We start from the raw sequence: 22777 nt of genomic DNA, 5'->3' as shown, positions 1-22777 counted from the left end.
GCATGCCTGAGTATAGTTCTCCATAACGTTCTCAAAGGCGTATGAAGTCTACCAATCCGCACTTGGCCGTAGTGGACTACAGTCTAAACCCTTCACTTTCCGAAAGGAGACCCGTGGCCTGTCGTGGCCCGGAAATTGAGAGAAAAGAGTAACACCTAAATAAATACCTTCTAATTTTCTGTACCTGTGAAAGTTATTTTAAAACTTATTTCTTTAGGTACTTGTAAAGCTTCTGATTTTGTGACTACGATGGGGATGTCATATTAAAATCGTGGCGCACATATTAACCCATCTGATCGACGCGTTTTTGAGTTGTTTTCAATCGCTCCTATCATCGCTCACCATGTGTTATGCTTTTATATAAATAAATGCGTATGACAATGCCCATGAGAACTCTCCAATACAATAAAGTGTCTACTCTATTCATACATGTAGTACATACAGTAAAGTACATTGTTAGTGGGATGAACGCTGCACCCCGACAAGTAATATCCTTTCAGTGTCTATAAATGCGTTTTACGACTTGTTTATTCTTTTGTATAATACCTATCGTATATAAAGAGGGTATCCTATTGACTTTCGTATAATATAAAGTAGCAGTAGAGCTTCGCGATGGAGCTCGTCCGGGGAAGTAATACCGCGATGTTTATTTCTGCTGCAAATTAGCATTGCAGTGGCCAGGCAGCACTGCTTTGTTCCGGTGTGAAGGGTGTGGTTGCCGGTGTAATTACAGGCGTTTAAGGCTCAATAACTACGTCTCAGATTGATATACACACTTTAGCGGCACTTTATAGGACGTGTTACTTACATGTTCTTCGAATTATTTATTTTTATAGGTGATTCAACTAACCATCAGGTGGGTCCGTCAATTATAACTGTAAAATCAATTAAAAAACAAAGAGAGACATATTATGACCTTGTTTATAGATATATACTGATAAAATAATAACCAGCGTCTGTATTTAAATAGATCATTTTCATATTCTACTAGTTTTGAAGTAAAATGACCATTAAGTAGGCAGCATTAAAGCCATAGTTTAACATTATTTTCATATTCTACTAGTTTTAAAGTAAAATGAACAGTAGGTAGTTAGCATAAAAGCCATAGTTAAACATAATTTCTATCGAAAATTTAACGTAGCTGTACCTATTGGAAATTCACTCGAAGCTCATTTAACCACTAATTAAAATCTGAATGTATCTGAATATTACAATTTCTGCGAGCTAGGTTGAAATGTATCTGTATTGTTAAACGAAACATCTGAACATAATTAATTATATTTGCTTTAGCTTCAGCTATTTTCACTATGATAAAATGGAAAGGAGGAGGAAATTTTTTTTTTGACAAAAAAAACACTTATAAACTAATAAAAAGCAAGAAATACATATTTTCTACAATAATTTTAAGTCGGTGCCACGTAAAATGTAGAAAATTACTTAATACTTTCCTTGCTACTAAATAAAAGAAAAGGAATCGTTTACAAAGTATTTATACACTTAGTAATTTTAAATAGCGAAAGGTACAAAATTATTGTCGTCAGATTTTCCGATACAATTACACACTCGCATTTTTTAAATAGGTACTTAAAGGCCTTAGAGGCATAATACTCTTTAAATTTCATAACATACTCACCATTCGATACCATCATAAAAATTATACGCAAAGTTATATTTGTCTGTACCTAACCTCAGTTAATTTATTAAAGTTAACACAACTCAAGTTCGAGAGATCGTAGACGATTTAAGGAAGTGGTTGATGAAAGCTTAGAGGTACTGTGTTAAATGGTTCCATTACATTTAAAGCAAACTAGATCAGCCATAGTTATCCACCAAGGTATGATTGGCAGGTCTACATCTTATAACGACATCTGTTGGCAAACAGACCCGCATGCTGTCACGACAAATAGCGTGACGCCGTCGTGCCCCCTCTACGCCACAATTTGAATTATACTAATTAAAATAATAAGAAGAGTGTATGAATTGTAATAACGAAACTCTATTTTATGTTTTCTTCAACTACAAATTTATTTTTTAATAAAAATTGTATTATAAATTTTGATGTTTTAAATCAACTAGCAGACTTTTTTATTAAAATGTTGATCATGATGCCCCACAATTCTCGAGAAATAATAAATGAGGAGCATATAAACCTTTGTCGAATTTAAAAGTTCACAATAATAAAGTAGGTTTCATATTTCTCACTACAAAAGAATTGTATTGTTATTGGATTCAAATAACTGCTTAGAATTTTAAAACGTGAACTCATCTAGCAGGTCAAATTTGCCACTTAGGGGTCGTGGTACAATTAGTCTGCTAAACTAGCCATTCCAACGCTACGAAACTTTATAAACTTTCAGCTTTTAAAACAAACACCTTTAAAATTCCCTCCAGCTCCCAGAACGTTACTATAAGTGTCAAAGTGAAGTTAAAATTGAATTTCTGGTAAACTTTGCTCCGAGGGTTGTACGTTGGTCGCTAGCAAACACTAAGCACAATTCAATTCAAGTACCTCTTTTATACGCCATGGATATGTTGCTACATTATGCTTATTCGCGAAGTTAGTTTACACTACCAACAAAACATTAATTATATTGTTCCCAATTTCGTTATTTTAGTTTAAATTCTGAAGACTTCTACTTGCGCAGTAAATTACGATATTCATAACGCATTAGTCTTCGCTTATGTACAGAACGTGGTGGCGTAGAATACGCTCTAAGTTATTAAAAGACAGACAGCTTCGCATTGGGAATTTTAAATGAGTTTTGGTAATTCATAGTTTTTATACTATGAAACTAAGTGACTTTACCGACTGTAATATTTAAACATTTGTGTTTTATGCGCAGTAAATTGCGATATTCATAACGCATTAGTCTTCGCTTATGTACAGAACGTGGTGGCGTAGAATACGCTCTAAGTTATTAAAAGACAGACAGCTTCGCATTGGGAATTTTAAATGAGTTTTGGTAATTCATAGTTTTTATACTATGAAACTAAGTGACTTTACCGACTGTAATATTTAAACATTTGTGTTTTATTAATTAATTATTCGAATATTATGCAAGTGTAACGATACATAATATTCGAATTATTTTGTTTTTTAGCATCAATCTCACTCAGCATGCTTTTACTTAAATTATCCTTACATTCAGTGGCGTGCACTTCATACATGCACAAAAGCACTGCCTACCCTAATTTTTTTTTTTTTTTAATTTTTTTGTAGGATTTTTGCAATCTTATGCAATTTTCCTTCTGTATGCATACCGAGAAATCCAGTGCACGCCACTGCTTACATTCCGCCGAATCTGAGAATAATTGAAGTACGGATTTAATCTAATTACAGATAAGCTGTCCTTGAAAACGTCCTTAACTTTTCGTACTTAGTATATTTAGTTTTAGTAGTAATTAAATAAATTAATCAGGCATAATTCGGAAGAGAAGGGGTGCTGACAACTGTGTTTTGAACTGCCGCTACCACACGGTACTGTGTACATTACTAAATATTGAAAAAAGCTGCTATTTATTTCTCTTTTTTTGCCTAGGGTATAGTGACCCCTATTGTATGTTGGGCATTCAGCCGGCCTCGTTACCCGCATCGCCCCGCGCCTCAGAGGATGAAGGTCGCAAGCACGGCTTCCGCCTAAGCTTCAAGCGACGTGATGGACGACAACAACGTGACAGCTTGGGAAGGCTCCCCGCTCGCTACATCCGCGCCACCAGTGTTCGACCGCACACATTGTCGCCAAAATGGAATGAGACCTTTAAATTGTAAGTATCTAATTTAATTAAAGTAAAACTTCTTAGCGCAGCAATAAGTAATTTTTTTAAACAAAATATGGGTGCGGAATTCCTAGAAAATCTCATGTTTAGGTAAATTTTGTTACATGAGAAAGAATATTTTGATGTCAGTCCTGTTGTACGCAATCCTCTAAAGTAAATTAAATTTTATATTAAAAGAATTGCCACGCTCTTTTATAAATTTTGTTTAGAGATTTCTATTTGTAAAACAAATAGCATATTTATACCCAAACGCAATAGCACGTTGCCAGCGTCAGGCGCTATAATATACGAACATTTAAAGCTAGTGCCTTCTTATAAGCCTTAAAGTGACTGCCATCAAATAGGATCAAATAGTAAATAATCTGTAGGTACAAAGTTAAAACAAAGTCTCAAAATAGTACTTATATGTTTTAAACTTTGCAACGGATTTTAATGCAGTTTTCAGCAATAAATCAAGTGGTTTCAGCGTAAGGTTTATATGTAGTATGTCGAAACAAACCTAGGTATATCTGTTCGCTTTTAAGTTGCAAACGCGATAGATCAAATTCAAGTACTACGAAATTGAATATGTCAAAAAGATTTAAAAAAAATAGTAGTAACTAACCCATTTTTTTATGCTTAGGTAAAGCATAAAAAAATGGGTTAGTTACCAAGCTATTTTGAGGATAACAATATCAACCGGGTCGCTAGTTACTTTATATAATGCACTAATCTCAGGCACAACAAGTCCAATAAAATAAAAAAACCGTTAAATAGTTTTTAATCGGCATTACTTTAATTTATCGCGGGTGAATCAACGAAGTACAGCTGATATGTTATTCATGTCATATTTCGAATTTGCCGCTTATTATGCCGAGTTTAATAAAGCTTAATCAGTTCCACGGTAATGTCAACACTCTAAACGCCGCGCGCCGGGAGTGTCAAGGACTTTTAACTTTCAAGCATCATAAAGACGTTGAACGGAAAGTTTGGATCACTTCATGCATACGAGTACGTCATACGCTCGCTGTTGAGGAAATTGGAGTATGTAGAAATTCATGAAATAAGAACTTTTATATATCTTTATAATTCTTCTTTCTGCTTACCTAAGCAAGCGACAGGATAGTGGCCTATAGGGCTTCGGCCTTTCAGAGAGACCGAGTTCGCACGCACCTCTAACTTTTTTACGTTATTGGGGTTTTTATTTTAAGTAATTAAAATAGCACGTGTTTTTACAGTGACGGAAAACATCGTGTGGAAACAAACCTAAATGTTTAAGACTTCTCAATAATGTTCATTCACAAAGATGTGTTAAGTGTACCAATCTGCAGTTGGCTAGTGTCTTGGGCGGGCTACGGCCTAAACCAAGTCCTATTATAGGTTTATAATGATGAGATCCATTAGAAAACCATGTTGAATTATAGTTCTTACAGTAAAAAATGGTATAAAATATTTTCAATAAAATATTGAAGATTCTATACTAGGTATCAGTTTAACTTTTAATTTTTCATCATTGTTAATGCTATGCACGCTCGAAAGGACTTAAAAAACATAAATACTAATGCAAATTAAATTATGTTGCTATCACGGAAGATTTCGACGCGACAGGTATAAAATCGAAATCTATAGGGCCTATAGATTTCTATTTCGAGGCACTTTTATACCTTAAGATTTTCGGTCATGATATCAAGACTACTTAAACTTGAAAGTAGATATTATTAGGACTTGTGTCAAAACATCAAACTTTATGTAACATGTCATGAATATGTAATGTATTATGAATCATCGCTGATGATACTATAGAATGTGATCAAAGATGGACCGCATGTGCTAAACTTAAATACTTATTGCTTACCGATTTTTATCATTTCTTAGTGACATCGATGATATTTCATCGGATGTACTACACCTGGACATCTGGGACCATGATGATGAAAGTTCGGTCCTAGACGCCGTATCACGGCTTAATGAAGTACGTGGGGTCAGAGGCTTGGGTCGGTTCTTCAAGCAAGTCTGTCAGAGTGCTCGTCAAGGCAGCCAAGATGACTTCCTTGGTAAGTTGAAACATATCTTGATTAACCTTAACAATTAACCATCTACATCCCAACCTATCTTTTACCCAGAGTGCCTAGTACCAACTCTGTTGAAAAACTAGTAACGATACAATCATGTGGTACAAATTTGGCTATTCTAACAAAAAACTGACTCTAAAAATAGTACATTGAGTCTAATATACGTATTAAAATATTATATGGTCAATTAGCGAACAAAAATACATATTATGCTCTAAGTTTATTGTGGGTTTCTCAGGGACGCGTTTGGAACTATCGTAGCTTTATTTTATGTTCACGGATATTATGTAGTTATTACCTATTATCATCGCACAATACATGTGAAAAAATATGTATCAGTGACTGAGACCTTGTATAAAGGTTATTTGATTTGATTTAAATAAATAAATACTAGCAATGTTTATTATTTTTCAAAGTACCAGTAGGTATGGTTCAAATGTGTGTGTGTATGCATTTTATTTAAGTCTTTGACTAAAAGAAAATAACTGCAAATCTCTGTCTGACTTTTGCCCTATTTGCAATGAAACAATTTTTTTTTTTTATTTGTTCCTTATTTGGTTCAATAGCATTATCAATAACCTAGGACCGATGAATCTTAGTCAATAACTGTTGAAAATTTTAAGTCGACAGCGCCAATAATGACCACTGTACAAGGTTGTGACATACGGACAAAGTTGCATTTTGGTACCTAAAGTAAAACTAAAAAGTATGTTATATCTTAATTTATGGGTAGAATAATCCGGACACAATTAAAATATGTTGACATGAAACTTGAATCGCATGCAAAATAGATAAACAACGTTAGCGAGTGATATTCAAATGAGGAATCGAAACTTTACTAACGGTAGCGTGAAAAAATCTCCTTTGAACCGATTTGGCTAGGGCTTTTTGAAAATAAAATCCTTAGGTCTAAAGGAGTATAATGATAGCTATACTAACAAGCTAGCTATCATTATAATCCTTTAGGATCCTTAGCGAAAAGGTAAATCTATATAGAACACTCCATAAGCAAGCAAACAAATAAAATGTATCGGTAAGCAGGCAAATATTTTTAGTATCATGCATTCTCAATATCAATTCGTATAAAAAAAGTTATGAAATGCTCACATTTTAATACACGCGACGTATGGGAATATTTCATCAAAGATTCACTTCACAAAGGCTTTCAATAACTGTCATTTTGTGAATCCATTATACCGGATTCAAATGCGAAAACGATGAAAAATTTAATATAACAAAATTGATGGTGGAGAGAAAATTCAATATTTATTCTCAAAGGCGATGTGGCGGTATAATTAGAATTCGAGTGAAATAACAAATTTTGATAGCCTCCGAAGCTTATTGATGAAAATGTTTAAAATTTACACAAGTATATACAATTTTATTAACATAAGTAAACTATTCAAGGTACAAAAAATGTTACAATTTGAATTTGGATGTTTCCAATAGGCTGCGTCAATATACCGTTGCGTGAGATACCGTCCACAGGAGTGGAAGCTTGGTACAAGCTTGAAGCACGATCTCAACGATCATCAGTGCAGGGTCGTATCCGGCTTAGACTTTGGCTGTCAGCTCGTGAAGCCGGTAGACATGACGATGACAACTGGCAGCAGGTAAGAAGATTTCAGGTAAGAAACTCCTCTTCTCTATATTCTGCTTTTATTTTTCTTACCTTAAAAAGATTTTTGTGGATTCTATTATCTATTGATTTTGATTTGAGATTTGTTTTTGTATTGTTAAAAAATATTGGCTTATCGTGTTACTTTTCGATGTTTGCATGCTAAATTGATTGATTGTATTTGCTCTTTTCATGTGTGTAGGCGATGTGATGACAATTATGGTAAATACGGTGTGTACAATAATACATTCCCACAGTAGTGTTACAGTTTTAGTAGCTATTATTTCTAAAACCATTTCCCGCATACGATCCTCGTGTTTAATGAAAGACTACTTAATACCAGGCCTATATCGCTAATCCGCTGGACTACTACGTTGAACGTAAAACTTTTATTGGCTTTTCGCCTAAGAGCCATTAGTGCACATTCATGTCCTCATAACGACGGTTATAGCTGCCATGTTTACGCCCATAGCCAATCAGGATATTTTAATATCCGACCAGCAATAAATTAATTATAGGATACTTAGAATTAACAAATTACACTATCGCTTGATCAATTTGTCTGCTGAAAAACGAACTTTATCATCTTATTACTGAACAATTAAATAAAGAAGCATCTAAAACTTCGGCACGTAAACTGAAGCACCTTTAGCATTAAAAAACATATCATGACACCTTTAGACTACTAAAGCTACTAACCTATTCACTTCACAAAAAAGTATAGGTATCCAATGAAAAAAATAAAAAAATTAAAACATCATTATAATGTTACATTTGAAAAAACTGTGCTTATCTAAATGGAATAGGCAGGAATGCCTGCTTGAATTTTATTAAAGATCTTGATTCTAACCCTCGGCAGTACGATAACGTATTCACTGATTGAACTTCTTTAGCTCTACGTAATAAGTGAGTCAGCGAGTGAAGCAGAATTGCGATTACACGATAAATTCAATTCATTGCTTGGGGCTCTTCATTCATCCTGACTTAATGCCTCCACATTTTTTCGCTCCACAATTTTTACATTTCAATTTCAGTTTCAGTCACTCCACTTATTTATTCCCGGTGTTTTCAATACTTATAATGGTAGAAACTCTATGGATGGATAAGACAAAATTATTGAATTGCATACTTTTGCTACTACTTCTTCTTCATCTTGCACAATATATCTTCTTCAAATATGACAAACTTGATGTTTTTTTGTAGTGCTAAGAGTAAGAATAATAAGAACTTACTTCTTTTGATAAACTAAATTAAGTACCTACTGTTATTTAGTTTGAATCATAACTCCAGAAAAATATTTATTTAATCTTTCCTATTACATTCTACAGTCTTTCTTTATAATCTTACATTTAATATTCAAGTTAATAAGCCAGTGATAGGTAGATATGTGGTGATATGTGGTCGCGTTAGAGGCGACGTTCAATCGATTTAAAAGATAATTACTCCACACCTACGACAGGTGATATTCCCTACGTCTAGCTTTTCATACGCTTTATCGCTGCATGACTCGATAATTGCATCGCTGGGCAATTAATGGAAAGGATGCCTATGACGGGTAAATACTCACGGTCATCAAAGCTGTAAATGGCTTAGATTAGAAACAAGCCTTTTAGTTATTTTTGGTTATGGCTACTACGTTATGGCTAAGGAAGCTTTACAATATACGTTTTCAACAACTACAATAATCACTCTTAATACTGTGTAACTTAAAACATTTAATATTTGTTTATATAAGGTCCGGCAACACGAGCGCCTTTTCGCCGTTTTATTAGCTCATGAGGTCGACATGGCGATGAGCGGCGTGCCAGGTGGAGCTGAAAGTGACAGCGGGGAGTGGGAAGGAGAATTATGTGTTGCGGCACAAACACTGCTTCACCAGCATGCTGTGCAGGGAGATATGAGTTTACTTCAAGCCGCTATAGCAAGATTTGCAGCTGCCTGCAAACTCAATAGCGAAGTCCCCCTTGATCCCAAGTATGTTGATGATTTATTTGTAGGTAGGGATAGTGATTTATACAAAGTTTATGCAAAGCTACCCTAGTTATGAAAGTTAGCAAATTATTTATAGTTATTACTTGAGTACCTTAAAGTTACAGTTTTCATATTTAGGTACATGCATAAGCTATTGATGGAGTTGGAGCGGGAATGGTGCGCGAGTGCGAGTTTAAGCGGAAGCGGCAGCGGAAGCGGTGAGGCGGGTGCAATAACAACGCGAGATGAGGAACGTTGGCTCTCCGGATGTTTCTGCGAATTTGTAGAACGAGCTCTTCATCAACTACGACTGCACAGGGATTTGTATCCCGTACTTCATCATTTAAGCCTCATTAGGTTGGGACCTGTCATATTCAGAAAGACATTTTAAATTAAAACTAAAAGTTGAAGGTTTAATATTTAGTTATTTTGCAGGTTGGAATTCCTTCTCCGCTGCCTTAATCAAGTGTCGCAGATGAAAGCTTTCTGGCGTTGCTGCCCTTTTAATAATGAAATCAGGTTTGTAACACTTTATTGCAGTAATGGTCTTTCTTGAGATATCTGGGTCAGCACTCTGTAAATGGTCCGTGCGGAACTGGGAAAAATTACTTGCATCAAATTAACATACCAACTGTAAGGAGCATCCAGATTGATCTTTCAGTGCTTCGGAGCAATCCCCGAAGAAAACTTATTTTCAGAAATTTCAATGTCAGAGCAGAGATATTATGAGAAAAAGGAACTTTACTCTATTCTTTAATATTGTGGTTAAAGACGTTTATTTTCTCGAAAGAAATTTTAATTTCACTCAATGAGAATATTTACAACTTATTTTTATGTAGGTAATATTAAAACTACAAACAACGGCACATACAAAACAATCAGAAATTATATAAAAAACTTGAGGGTCAATTTATAAATGCTTCATACTGTCATACCTAGCCAGGACCGCACTCAGATTTTGTCAATTACAAAGGTTTTCTTAAATATTGAAATTTTGTTCTTTTTAATGTCTATTTTAATTATATATTTATTATATATTAATGCTCCTAATATTCATATTTAAAATCAAGTTCATGTTTTAACATCAATTCATTTGATAGATATTAGGATATTGTTAATTTTGTAGTAATGAGAGTTGAACGTATCAAACCTATCGTTATTTCTGTTTTCATTTACAAAATTAATATTAAGAAACCTTAATACTACAATAAATCCAATTCGAAGGTCAAAGTTCATAGGAACTATAGTTTCGGTAAAGGAGATTAGATCAAGCCCGATCGTAAGTATTCAGGGATTTTCTTATCTATCTTCATTGTTCTTTTTCCTTAAATAATTGCACTTAGACAACACCGTCTTATCCTCAACGCGTAAACGCTGGCTTCTTTTTATCAGTAATACAAATTACAGTTGCCAAGACGACTTTTGTGTTGTACCTACTAGTCGACCAAGCTTTGCGTCGCGCTAGAGCTGAGTTTAATTTATGGAAACATCCATAGGTACCTATTACTTTAACACATTAAAGCTTTACGTGTTATTTAATTAAAAACGCTTTTCGCAATTTTGCAATTTACCGTTATTTAGCTGAAAAGTGCCGTGTGGTTTACTTTTCGCTATTCGTGGAATATTTCGTTGCTTTGCTAAAAATTGCCGTGCGGCAGGCAGAACAAAATACAGTTGTTACCTTTAAGCTTCCCGCGGGTGTCGTACAGCACTATCAAGGGAATATAACAAAGAACGGGCTGCGGTCTCGCTACTACAACAAACTACTGCGATCATCAACAAGTTTACCCAGCTTAGTGATTATGGGCCAACCCTCCCGTTGGGAGAGGCCTTCTGTCTAGCAATGGACTTTTATAGACTTGCTAATTTTCATTGTCAATAGCTCCCTACCGCCTTGTATCAGTGGAATAAAGCGAAAGCCACACGAACGCGTCCAACCTGTTTACATAGCAGAATTCAAGTTTGAAACGTAAGCTGCTTGTGTTAGTCATGGAACGCAAATTTTAATGCCGCTCAAGACGCAAACTTGACGACACGCTATGGCCTTATACATTAAAAGTGCCGAATAGTAATGGTTAGCATTTTTTGTGACAGAGCTCTTCCGTGAAAGTTCTGCCATCAAGCTTTGTTCAAATCCATTTATTCTCAAAAGAACAAGTTCCTCTTAATGAAAAATTTAAAATTAACATAAATAAGTGGTAATATCTTATCTAGTTAGCGTTATAAAAAAACCAGCAGCTTAAACAAAGAGGTACAAAAGGTGGCGCGTTTATAAGAAATTTACACAGATGTTTTATTAGATAAATAGACATTTAAAATCGTTATTGAACAAATAAAAAGAGAAAACATGTACAAAAAGCGCAAGTAGAGACTTAAGGACCGTAGGGTCCGGAGGCACGAGCTCTTTTCAAAGAATTATCGAAAAGGGTAATCCAGTCTACTAGAATTAGTTTGGCCATCCAAAGGGGCAATGCTGCCAGCATCTTTGCCTCGCTGCGGTGGTTTTGAAGACGTTTTAATTTTATTTAGTTTCACATAGTTTATTTTAGGTTATATATATAAAAGCGCAAAGGCTTTTTTAGCTTATTTTTAAATGATTTATCGCAAACAAAATCGCTTTATGCTTTGCGTAGCATTACTGTGCGTACCATAGGCAATGGTAACCATCAGGTGAGCCATCTGCTTAGTGAAGCCACTGTTAAAATATACAAATAATATACGGAGAAGTCTATAATTTCCGTATCGAATAAATTCCACTAGTTTTGTTTTTCGATAATGTACGAGAATAACTGAACCTTAAATTCTGTTTTGACCTGAAATCAGTCCACTAACTAAACTATGTAATAGTAAAGCATATGAGACAGTAGAGTAGGTTTAGATTATATAGTTATATAGGTTATAGTATAGTCTTGTCCCAAAGTTTATGCAGCATGCTATTACTTAATTAAATTTAAACAAAAGCTGTTCTTGTAGGAGCGAAATCGTCAGCGCGCTACGCAAAGGAACAGCAGAATGGTACGAAGCTCTTTGCGCACAAGACACGGACTCAGAACGCGGAGAAGACCTGGTGAACCTCATCACGTTGGTGCAAATCGATCTGCAGCAAGGACTCACTTATTATCACCCATTGTTTGAGACGTGAGTTGATTAGAATACTGTCATATTGTGTTAGTATACCCCAGTGGGGTATAGTAACCATATTAAATTTAATTATATACCCATTTTAAATTTAATTTAATAGAGCTCTATATTCATACCAGCTTTAAACTAATATTTTTGTTTCAGAACTAACAACGTTCCATATTTCAGCGTGGTTTTCACTCAGATAGACAAAATGGTTTGTAATATTGCAGTTAAGTTATAAATGCTGTTTCTTTTTGGGAGGCCCGCGACATTGAAATTAAAATACTTCATGTTACATCTATGAGAGAGATTACGATTAACAAAACTTTCAATGATCTTCTTTGAATAACATTATATTGCAATTAACATTTTAACAGGATGTTCCTATTAGATTTTGATCTACTATCGAAAGTTTTAAGATGTGTGGAAGATAATTTCCACAGTCCTTAATAAATAATATGGAATTATTTTGTTTCGTATTTTTCTCTAGTTACATTAATATTGCAACGTGGAAGTTCAATTACATCGTCCGTTACTTTATTGTTGAAAAGTATATTTGTTATAGGTGTCAGAGGACGTGAAACAATGCGTTGAGCTCTGGGTGGCTGAAGGGTGGTGCGGGGTGGCTGAAGAAGAAGTCTTTGATGAACACGGTATCGGAAGTAAGCATCCGGCCTTTTAGTTACTAATCATTTATAAGAAACCTTTAACTTTGATTAACTTAAGAATATCGCATTTTGTGTGGTGTTAAACTTTGAATGTAAATTTGTGAATTCAACATAATTTGTTTGTACATAGTTATAGAAATAATATATCTGCCTATCATACCGCCTTAAGGCGTATTTCCGCCACAGTCTCGCTATCCAGACATTTTACAGCGCATCCAGACCGTTCCTAACAAAGAAGGGCGGGACTAAAATATACATTATTGCCATAACCATTTCTATACCCCCTTAATCCTTCATGGCGTCGCCTTGCTAATTTGCAATCACCTTTACAACGTGCGCTCTTATACCTGCCTTTTTCAGGTTCTAATGAAGGCCTTTAGTAGAAGTTCCCAACTACACCATTCCATTTCGTATTGTAATCGTATGGTCATTTTGACGCGTTAAAATATACTTTTTATTTTACTATAAAATGCTTTTCAATTATACCGCAACAATATAACAAAAATTTGTTAGATTTTAGAGAAGAAACATGCTAACGCACATCTGTCAGACCACTTTATAAATAGTATTGAGATAAGACTCGCGTGCTGGCTCTACTTACATGCCTTAGCTCGCAGATAACGCTTTTGAATTACAAATGAGATTCCCTGACGCCCGCAAAACTTATGCTAACACTGCGATGTCATTTAATAGCGCAATAACTACGACTCTATGTAGCGATGTTGATAACAAACCAGCTTGTTGATGTAAAATCATTTGTTCAAAGTGTAATATATACATGACAAGAACTTTTTCGTTTAAGATCTTATGAAAAAAAAAAGATTCATCTTTAATGACCCACGCCCAAAACTCGGCTCTTAACTCTCGAGGCTTGAGTTACAAAAAACTAAAGACTAATTTGAGTTTGAGGGGAAGTCTTTAAGCCCTATGCCTAAAAACTAAGTCATTTCTAACAAGTAATAAAAGACTTATAGATATAGACCAACGACCCATATCACCTCGGGAGGCGTGAGCGGGTTGCAAGATTTTTTGGTTTCTTACATAGTTGTACAATTAGTATATTTCTTTACTTTTATTAAAATTTTTACTATTTTTACATTTATATTTTTACTGTGAATACAAAAATTGTGTTAATGGAAACAATTAAAAGATCTAACAACTTAGATTATTGGGTTTTTCTGTCAAGAAATTCTCAGTAACAAACAAAAGGAATCACCATCATTTCACCCTGAAGCCTCATAGAGCACGGTCTTTGTTATTAGGTATAACTAATAAGTTATAATTGGCGTTAAAGCCTGCCGACCCTTTTAAGCTCTAAATTAATCTGCCTTAATGCCTATTAGAGAGACATGTTACAGACGTTAATAGCACAAATTATGGATAATTAAAAAGAGGTCAAACAAAGCCGTCAGTAAATGTGGGTTTGTGCGGTGTAAGTAAAGACCTTACTGGTCTCAGTATTAAGGGATCTACAAAGCCTCTACATGCTGTCTAGACGATTTAAGCATTACGAACTGTTCACTGTATCCCTATACTATGCTTCTCATTAGTTATATTGACATCAGCATATTACCGTTTCACTCTGGATACTGATGAACTGAAATGTTAAGTGTAACAGTGTGAAAAACAAGACCAATTAATTATTTTCTTACCAACAAATCCTCTTATGAATGGGAGATAGACTTTATTACTGTGTGCTACAGTGGACGCAACGCATCAAAAGGCTGACTTGACATTAACAAATTTGATGCCCGTGTACAAAGTTGTAGCTATTATAGATTTAGGATCGAGGTATATATGAAGCATGATTTATCAGCAGGCAGATTTTAAATCTTACAATGAACATTTTACTAATTATTGACCTTGGAACCGGATTGTCTTAGAGTGAACAGAGAGAGTAAACATAGTGTCGTTCCCCGTCCAGCACTGACGGATGGACGATAAAAAGATAGCGATTGGAAATGGATGGATGAGGAAAGCTGAGAACCCAGTTTGGTAAAGCTCTTTAGGAAATACCCCGTTTCTATGACTCAGTGGACGTGCATAGGCTAAAATACTGATGAACAATTATTAACTAACATTTATTCATTCCTTTTAAACCATAGTCTGCTAGAAAATCTTTTTCTTATAAGTTTCTGTGCCTCGTTGGAGGACGTTTTAGATTTTATTTAGTTTTAAATAGTTTATTTTAGGTTATATTTATAAAACAATTATTTAATTTGGTTACAGATTGTTGAGACAAATATGTTTTTTCAGTGTGCGTCGTGTCAGCTAAAACACTGCCGTTTGAAGTGTTGGCAGCTGTGCGGGAACTTTGCTCGGCCGCATCACCTTCACCAACTTTGCATGCTGCTCACGATCCACCACCACAGCTAGTAGAGGCTTATCAGTAAGTCTTTTACTTCACAACATTGACGTTTGACAAGGAAAGATAAGTTACTTTTTAATTCAGTCAGTAAAGTCAAAGTGTGCATGACTGACCTGTTTAGGCTGTATTCCGAAACAAAGATGTGTTAATAATTTAACACATAAACAGCATTATAGCCCTAAAATTAAACGCCGATATATCAATAACTAAATTCTACATGCGATGAGATGGAAAGGATGAAGAGAATAGTACCAAGTAGGTCCACATAATTGTATTATACGAGAAATTTTTATTTTTGTTATAAATCTATAAAATAATAAATTAAAGATACATACTTAATTACAAGATACAAATTTATATGTCAACTTTAACTTACCAAGCCGAATTGGCTTCGTCAAAAGCCCCACCTGGTTACTTCTGGGCCAATAGTGCCCATCGGACTGGCAGCATTGCCGCGCTGTATAGCGATGGACAACCTTTGAGCCAGGTAATCAACAGAGCGAGCAAACGGCACCCAATCCCCCGGATGAAACTATTAAGTCCCCCACCCCAGCGACCAGTTATCTCCACCGCCAACGGGACGAAGAGGTAGCGGCACGAAGTCCGCGTGAGCCAAAGGATGCCTTTTTTTTTAAGTTATTTGATTTATTGCTTGCAAGAAGATAAAAAGCCAGTCACTCTATTTCCAAAAACATTTATATAATCCTTAAAATTGACAATTGTTACAAAATGTTATCACGCCATAGAAAAAAAAAATCTAATTTTCAAAGGCATTCGCCCGCGAACTAGCTTTACGCTTTAGGGATATTACGATGCCTGGCATCGCAAATTACAAATTTATTTATATTGACGTTAGATTAGATCGAATTTGCTCGGAATTCGAGACCTGCCTTTATATACACCCAGTATTTGACCACATTAATTACATTGGTATATTAGGCATGATAACTAATTTGAAAAACTGCCTTTTGGTGTTCAGAACCGTATATGCTGTACTGAAAAAATATCTTATTTATGCAAAAATTAAAGGTTTTGTAGATATAAATGGGCAAAAAAAATTATTTTCGGTATTGCCTCACTCGAAATCATAAAATATTTGATATACATAGAGATTTTCGACGTTAAAGCGGTACAAAATTATGTTAAGACGTGAAGTCTCAATTTTGAATTCCTCGTTTAACCGCCATGGGGAATCACTAGATTTTGCAGTTTTATTTAGTTATAATAAATACCAATCTCACTTCGAATACAAATAAAAATACGGTTTTTATATTACATGAATCATATATCATTAGATAAATGATAACAATATTTTAGCGATTCTTGGTTGGTGTCATCATGCCTGTTGCCTTATAGGTTGCTAGCTAAGAAGAAACCTGTTCTCGAATATTTATTTATCGTTGTCTTATCTGATTGAAATTGATGAAGTGGACCTTTGTTTTAAAAACAAAACGGGTTGCAATAGTAAGAAATACAGATGGTAAAAGCATATTTTTGCACTTCGAAATCCAGGAATCAGATATTATTATGTGAAAGCCTGCTTGCCATTCGTTTCGCGTCCATTATTAGACCAATTCGTGATATTTTGCTGTTATGAAGGCTTATTCCTTGAGGCTCCATTAGCGAAATAAAGGATTATTACGTAATATTTTTTTTTTAGAAATAAGTAGAAACTAGAAAACATGTAATGCCATGATTTTTTTTATTTATCAATTTTTGTTTCACTGAAGCACCAGAATTTGATAAAAAAGTAGGTTGGTAACTGGTATAAAAATTAACGTATAAGATATTTTATACTAAAATATTACACTACTGAAGGTGCATGTATAAAACCTTTATAGGGCATATCGTAAACAACGGTTTATCTGATATTTATAGATTGATACAGCATAACATCATATCAAACTATAAAATATAGGAAATACTATTACTTATTCGGTGGCATAAGTAATATTTGGATTACAATGCAGGTTATCCGTTATTTATGACACCTTGCAATTAAGAAAGCCTCTGACTGTTATTGGTGAAAACCTTTATAAAGATGATAATCTGGAAGATTGACATTCGATTAGCCGTAAAACCGTGAAATGCCCGTAATAGTACGTCATTGTATGCCTCATCTGATAAGTCGCAATCTAAAGTGATTGCATGCATCTACTTGCAATCGTTGCGGTCGTTAAGCCTTTAACTTTTTGAATCGGTGCAGAACGACATGCTTGACAATTATGACATAGGCGGGCTTACTCAGGGCTAACTGAACATTACATTCTATTGTAACTTTGTTTTCTTTTATTATCCTTCCTTTGTTATCAATATAGTTTGCTCTATGGAACATCAAATAAAAATCTCAAAGCTAATATTTAGAAATAAACTTACATAATTTATCTTATAATAAGCTTATAACAATGCTTATAATAAGCGGTGATAGCCTAGTGGTTAATGCTTTAGTTTCCCTTTCGGGGGGGACTGAGTTCGATTAAAACCCGGCACGCACCTTTAACTTTTCAGAATTATGTGCATTTTTAATAGAGGCAGTTAGAATATTACTTGCGAACACGGTGAAGCAAAACATTGGGTTCCTCCCGATGTTTTGCTGTATGCCTGTATGCCTGTATGCCCGTATGCCTGTATGCCTATATGCCTGAGCATGTTCTCAAGGTTGATGATGATAATTATGATGATGAATACTTACATACTATACCCATACAAAAAAAAGAATCCATCGTTAATAGATACCTGGCAAGTAGCATGCAATAATAGTAATTGATTATTCTACTTTGGCAGATGGTTTGAACCGCTGATCGATCGATGGCTCGCTGTAACCAAAACTATGGCCTTACAGCGGGTGCGAGCATCGGTAGAATTGGGTGAGTGTTATATTTGTTTCTTACTTTACTACATTTACTTTTTTGAATAATACTAATTCTTTAATAATCATAATGATTCATATAGCAACATACTCATGAATACACAAAACAACAAAAAAAAATACTCGTCTAGTACTAAACTACTTTAAATAATGAAAACAGATATGAGTATTTTGCTTCTTTGTGTCACCCACTCAGCTCTGTGTTAAATTAACATGGCAGTACCTGGGAAGGAATAGGGCACCGCTGAATTTCGGTACATATATTTAGGTTGGATGAATATTTGGTATAAGAATCATTAAAGCTAGGCTAGATCACGTCAATAAAATACTAAGCAGTCAGTTATATTTCACAGATTAAAACAACAAGTTATCCGGGAACTGCATATTTATAAGTGATGAGTTAAAACTATAGAGTTCTCAATTAAATCTATACAGTAAAAAGGTTCTAAGGGCGGTACTACTTTCAAAAGAAATGAAAAAGTATGGAATTTAATTATTAAGCTGCGGAAACAAAAATTATCTAGAAACCTTCAATTGAGGTGCGAATGCAAAGAATAATTTGTTTCGAGAATGGAAGGGCATAATTGTTGTGAGGCTAAAGGCGAAGGTTCACACCCCGAGTCAGGGCACCATTTAGATAAGTATCGGATTCTAAACGGTGGCGTAACACGAACGACTTTATTGGCCCGGGGACAAATAAGAGACTGCTTTCTGAATGTTTGCGTTATGGTTGGAATGAATTACACACCGAAAGTATGTATTTTATTTCGTGACACGGTTTTAATTACATAACAAGTAAGCGTTTAGGTGTTGTTTAAAAATACCCTTTAAGATTTTTTACCACTACTAAAATATATGATACCAATTACCTATTACTAAAATAATATTCTTTTAGGACTTTTATTATTATTTTCTTGAAAAATTCTTGGTATATTTACAATACAAACAACATTTACTTTTTACGATTGTTTTAGATCGCTCTGTTGAAGGGGAACAGATTGTTAAACATAGCACTTCTTCCGTTGATACGGCTGCATGGTAAGTACTTCTTTACACGCAAAAAACAGCCTTTTTACTTTGATCACATTGCCCGACGCCTGCACAGTAACCTGGATAAACTAATAGTTGTAGGCAATTGTGAGGGTAGAAGACCACGCGGCCAATCACCTCGTCGCTGGTCTGACCAGGTAAAGTCGCTCACAAACCTCCTTATTACAGTAGCTATCAAAAAAGCCGAGGATAGAACAAGTTTTAATATAAAACGCAACCAAGGAACTTGAAACCGAACGCTACCTTCAGTAATGAAGAAAACGACGGGGAAGAAGAAACGAAAAAGATTAGTTAAGGCTAATCAGATAACTTACCTAATAGTATAAAACATAACATTACATCTGAAATCTGAAAACATACAATATTTTACTACTGCACTTATATGTATATGCACTGTTTCCTCGTTTAATAAAAGAAAAATATATAAAAGTCAATATTACAAAAGCTTACAGATAGAATGATTATATTGCTCCTTATTGTGGCGTATATAACTCCCGTTGCATTTATGGCAAATAACTCTTTTAAGTTTTAAGACGCAATTCGTCAACAATACGTCCTCGTAAAAAACGTTACAGGTGTCCCTCACATATTTTACGTCTATTGTCAACGCTCATAACCCTAAAATACCAACATTTGCTCTCAGAAATTTAATAACTTTTATTGTTATTTTTATGTTCGTTGTGGCTACTCCTTGGTACATAGAAGTTATCTCTGGATTGCTAAAATCTATGTTATATATCTTTGATAGTTTCACTATTTAATAACGATTGACTTTTTTATTGTTAAATACTGTTGATGGGTGTGAGTTTTTTTTTCCCAGTTTGTATCACATGCGAATGGTGTGGCGTGCAATTGGTGGTGCCGAAGAAGGAACCGTAGGTGGAGGGCTAAGACTTTTAGAAGCAGCCTGCGCCACTGCTTTGCACTACGCTGATCTGGTGCACGGTGCGCTTGCGGATCAGGGATACTATGAAAACCATGGTGAGTATATATTATGAAATATATATTAAATAGCCCATTGCTGAAAGATTAGTAATTCTGTTCTTACTGCACCCTCGTTGTTTGACATGTTCATAGCCCATATCCTTTACTTCTAATAGGATTCGGTACTCACCCTCATCACTACCTATAAACTCTCATGGTTTGACAGTCCCACGCTTTCTCTCTTATTTTTCTTTTATTCTGACATTCGACTCATACAAAATGTATTGAATAATGAATTTATTATTGTATTATTGAATAGATGGCATTGCGAATGCATGTCTGTTCAACGTAGCTTTTTATCAAAGGTACTCGCACTTCTGGTCTTAACATAAAAATGTTTTATTCCAATTTGTGTGGCAATTTAATCTCAACTTTTCCGCACCAATTTGAGTGATATTTTTATTAAGTTTTAAAACATTTTAACAAACTATATTTCTTGGGATGCCGCCTAGTAGACATGATTGATGAGACAGTAGCTGGAGTAAAAGTTTAGCCATAAACATGGCGAAATATACTCTATCGACTTTATTTCATGATACACAACTGTGCTTATAGTTCGTTAGGATTCGTTGTGTTGGGTTTATATCTACCGTGGCAGTAATATTAGATGGCCCAATTAAGGTAAAATCAGGTACCACAATATGGGATAAACACTTAATTTAATCGTCATAAAAATCAAACCAGAGCCCGTTTATAGTTACACGAGTTTTCTTTGCAAATGTTCTATTAATATTAAATACTTTAGTATTTTGGGTAAAGATTTCATTAGTGGTGCCCAGAAAAAGCGCGGCTTTGCTTGGGTATTTATAGGACTTACTCGTTTAGTACGTAACTTTATAGCTACATAAAAAAAGTAAAATCAAAAATTATTCCTTACCACTCTTTCTTATTTTTCTTTTCCAATGTTCACTTCACCCACGAGTCGACTTTCAGAGAAGCACTCTTGTGACCACTTTAAAGTGACAATTCAAATGCCCCTTACACGCTAAGAAGCGAAAGAATTAGGTGCTACACTGAATTTTATAATACTTTCTTTCTCCTTCCTTGCTGAGAATATTAATTTATGGCGATAAATCCTACAAATATTATAGACGTGAAATTATGTATTTTTGTTACTCAACCACGCAACAATGGCAACCGATTTGACTTAAATTTCGAATAGCGAAAGCTTGCACTCTGAATAATTAGCACATAAGCTACATTGTAAGCCCGGAAAATTTAAAAATCTCGCAAGAATAACTTTAACCGTAAACTATAATCACAGACAGGTTATTAAGGTTTTTTAACATATATCCCGGGACCCGGAACCACTTAGTTTTGCTGGGTTCAATGTTACTCTCCATCCCACCCCAACCAGTACCAACTCTACTGTTTCACATCTTAACTATTAGTTGCTTAGTTACGATGTGAAAGAAGGAAAAAGCAACAAATAAATAATTTGAGCATTGATAATTTCAGTAAGAATAAAGGATTTAAAATAAAACATGCAAAAATATTGTTGATCTTGGTATAATTTATTTAAACGATAATTCAGCCAATATTGTTTTCACATAATATCGGATAGTATCCGATATCTGAACTAAGCTCCAAGATCACATTATATCATGGATTCCCCTTGAAGCCCCTAAGGCTTGTGAAGTCATACTTTAAAGTTAACACTAAGCAACCGATTTAAGCAACCGAGCGAGTTATAGACTTCTCGATTGCACCCTGCCGATAGCATCACGTTTGCAAACACCAGAACTTAAATCATATTTTTAATTGCCAACACTTCGTGGCCGTTAACATGTTTTTTAGGTTGTTAAGTTTTAGGTATATTTATATAATTTATTTAGAGACCATACATGCTTACATACTACACGTACATCATGCAAATCCTGTAAATACAAGCTTGTCGCAAATTTCATTCCACCAAAGCATTACCGGGAAATAAAGTCGATGACTACGCTATATCCCCGCAAAGTCATGCCTGCTTCTATCAATCATTTACATAGCGGGTACAAAGAAAAACATACTTTTTAGGTTTATATGTCGAAACTGCTGGTAATAAATCAAAATTCCTTGAATGTCGTCACTTTCTTTCCCCAGGTGTAACTTACGTATATTCGCTAGCAGATTTAATATTGTGTGTGTCATGAGAAGGAAAAATCATCTTTGGCGTTTGGATTCGTAACATAAATCCTTGAGTGACACAAATTGTATGTTTTTTTAATAATTTACAATTAAGCCCTCGACCGCAAATTCACCTGGTTGTAAGTGATGCTGCAGTTTAAGATGGTAAACAATGTAAATTACAAA

General features: G+C 34.7%; 1 protein-coding gene across 1 annotated transcript in view; it reads left to right on the top strand.

Annotated features, from left to right (window-relative positions):
• Positions 1–22777, top strand: part of LOC120630371 (BAI1-associated protein 3) — a 77793-nt gene that overhangs the window by 34175 nt on the left and 20841 nt on the right. Inside the window, exons 5-17 of the mRNA XM_039899584.1 lie at positions 3540–3765; positions 5632–5810; positions 7278–7441; positions 9182–9420; positions 9556–9774; positions 9853–9936; positions 12391–12555; positions 12703–12754; positions 13106–13202; positions 15465–15597; positions 18361–18443; positions 19420–19483; positions 20316–20476. Coding sequence (XP_039755518.1) covers positions 3540–3765; positions 5632–5810; positions 7278–7441; positions 9182–9420; positions 9556–9774; positions 9853–9936; positions 12391–12555; positions 12703–12754; positions 13106–13202; positions 15465–15597; positions 18361–18443; positions 19420–19483; positions 20316–20476 — 1866 coding nt within the window. The remainder of the gene's footprint in view (positions 1–3539; positions 3766–5631; positions 5811–7277; positions 7442–9181; positions 9421–9555; positions 9775–9852; positions 9937–12390; positions 12556–12702; positions 12755–13105; positions 13203–15464; positions 15598–18360; positions 18444–19419; positions 19484–20315; positions 20477–22777) is intronic.

This window comes from Pararge aegeria, chromosome 16, assembly GCF_905163445.1.
Source record: "Pararge aegeria chromosome 16, ilParAegt1.1, whole genome shotgun sequence".
Lineage (NCBI taxonomy): Eukaryota > Metazoa > Arthropoda > Insecta > Lepidoptera > Nymphalidae > Pararge > Pararge aegeria.
This window is presented reverse-complemented; position numbering and strand designations above follow the sequence as displayed.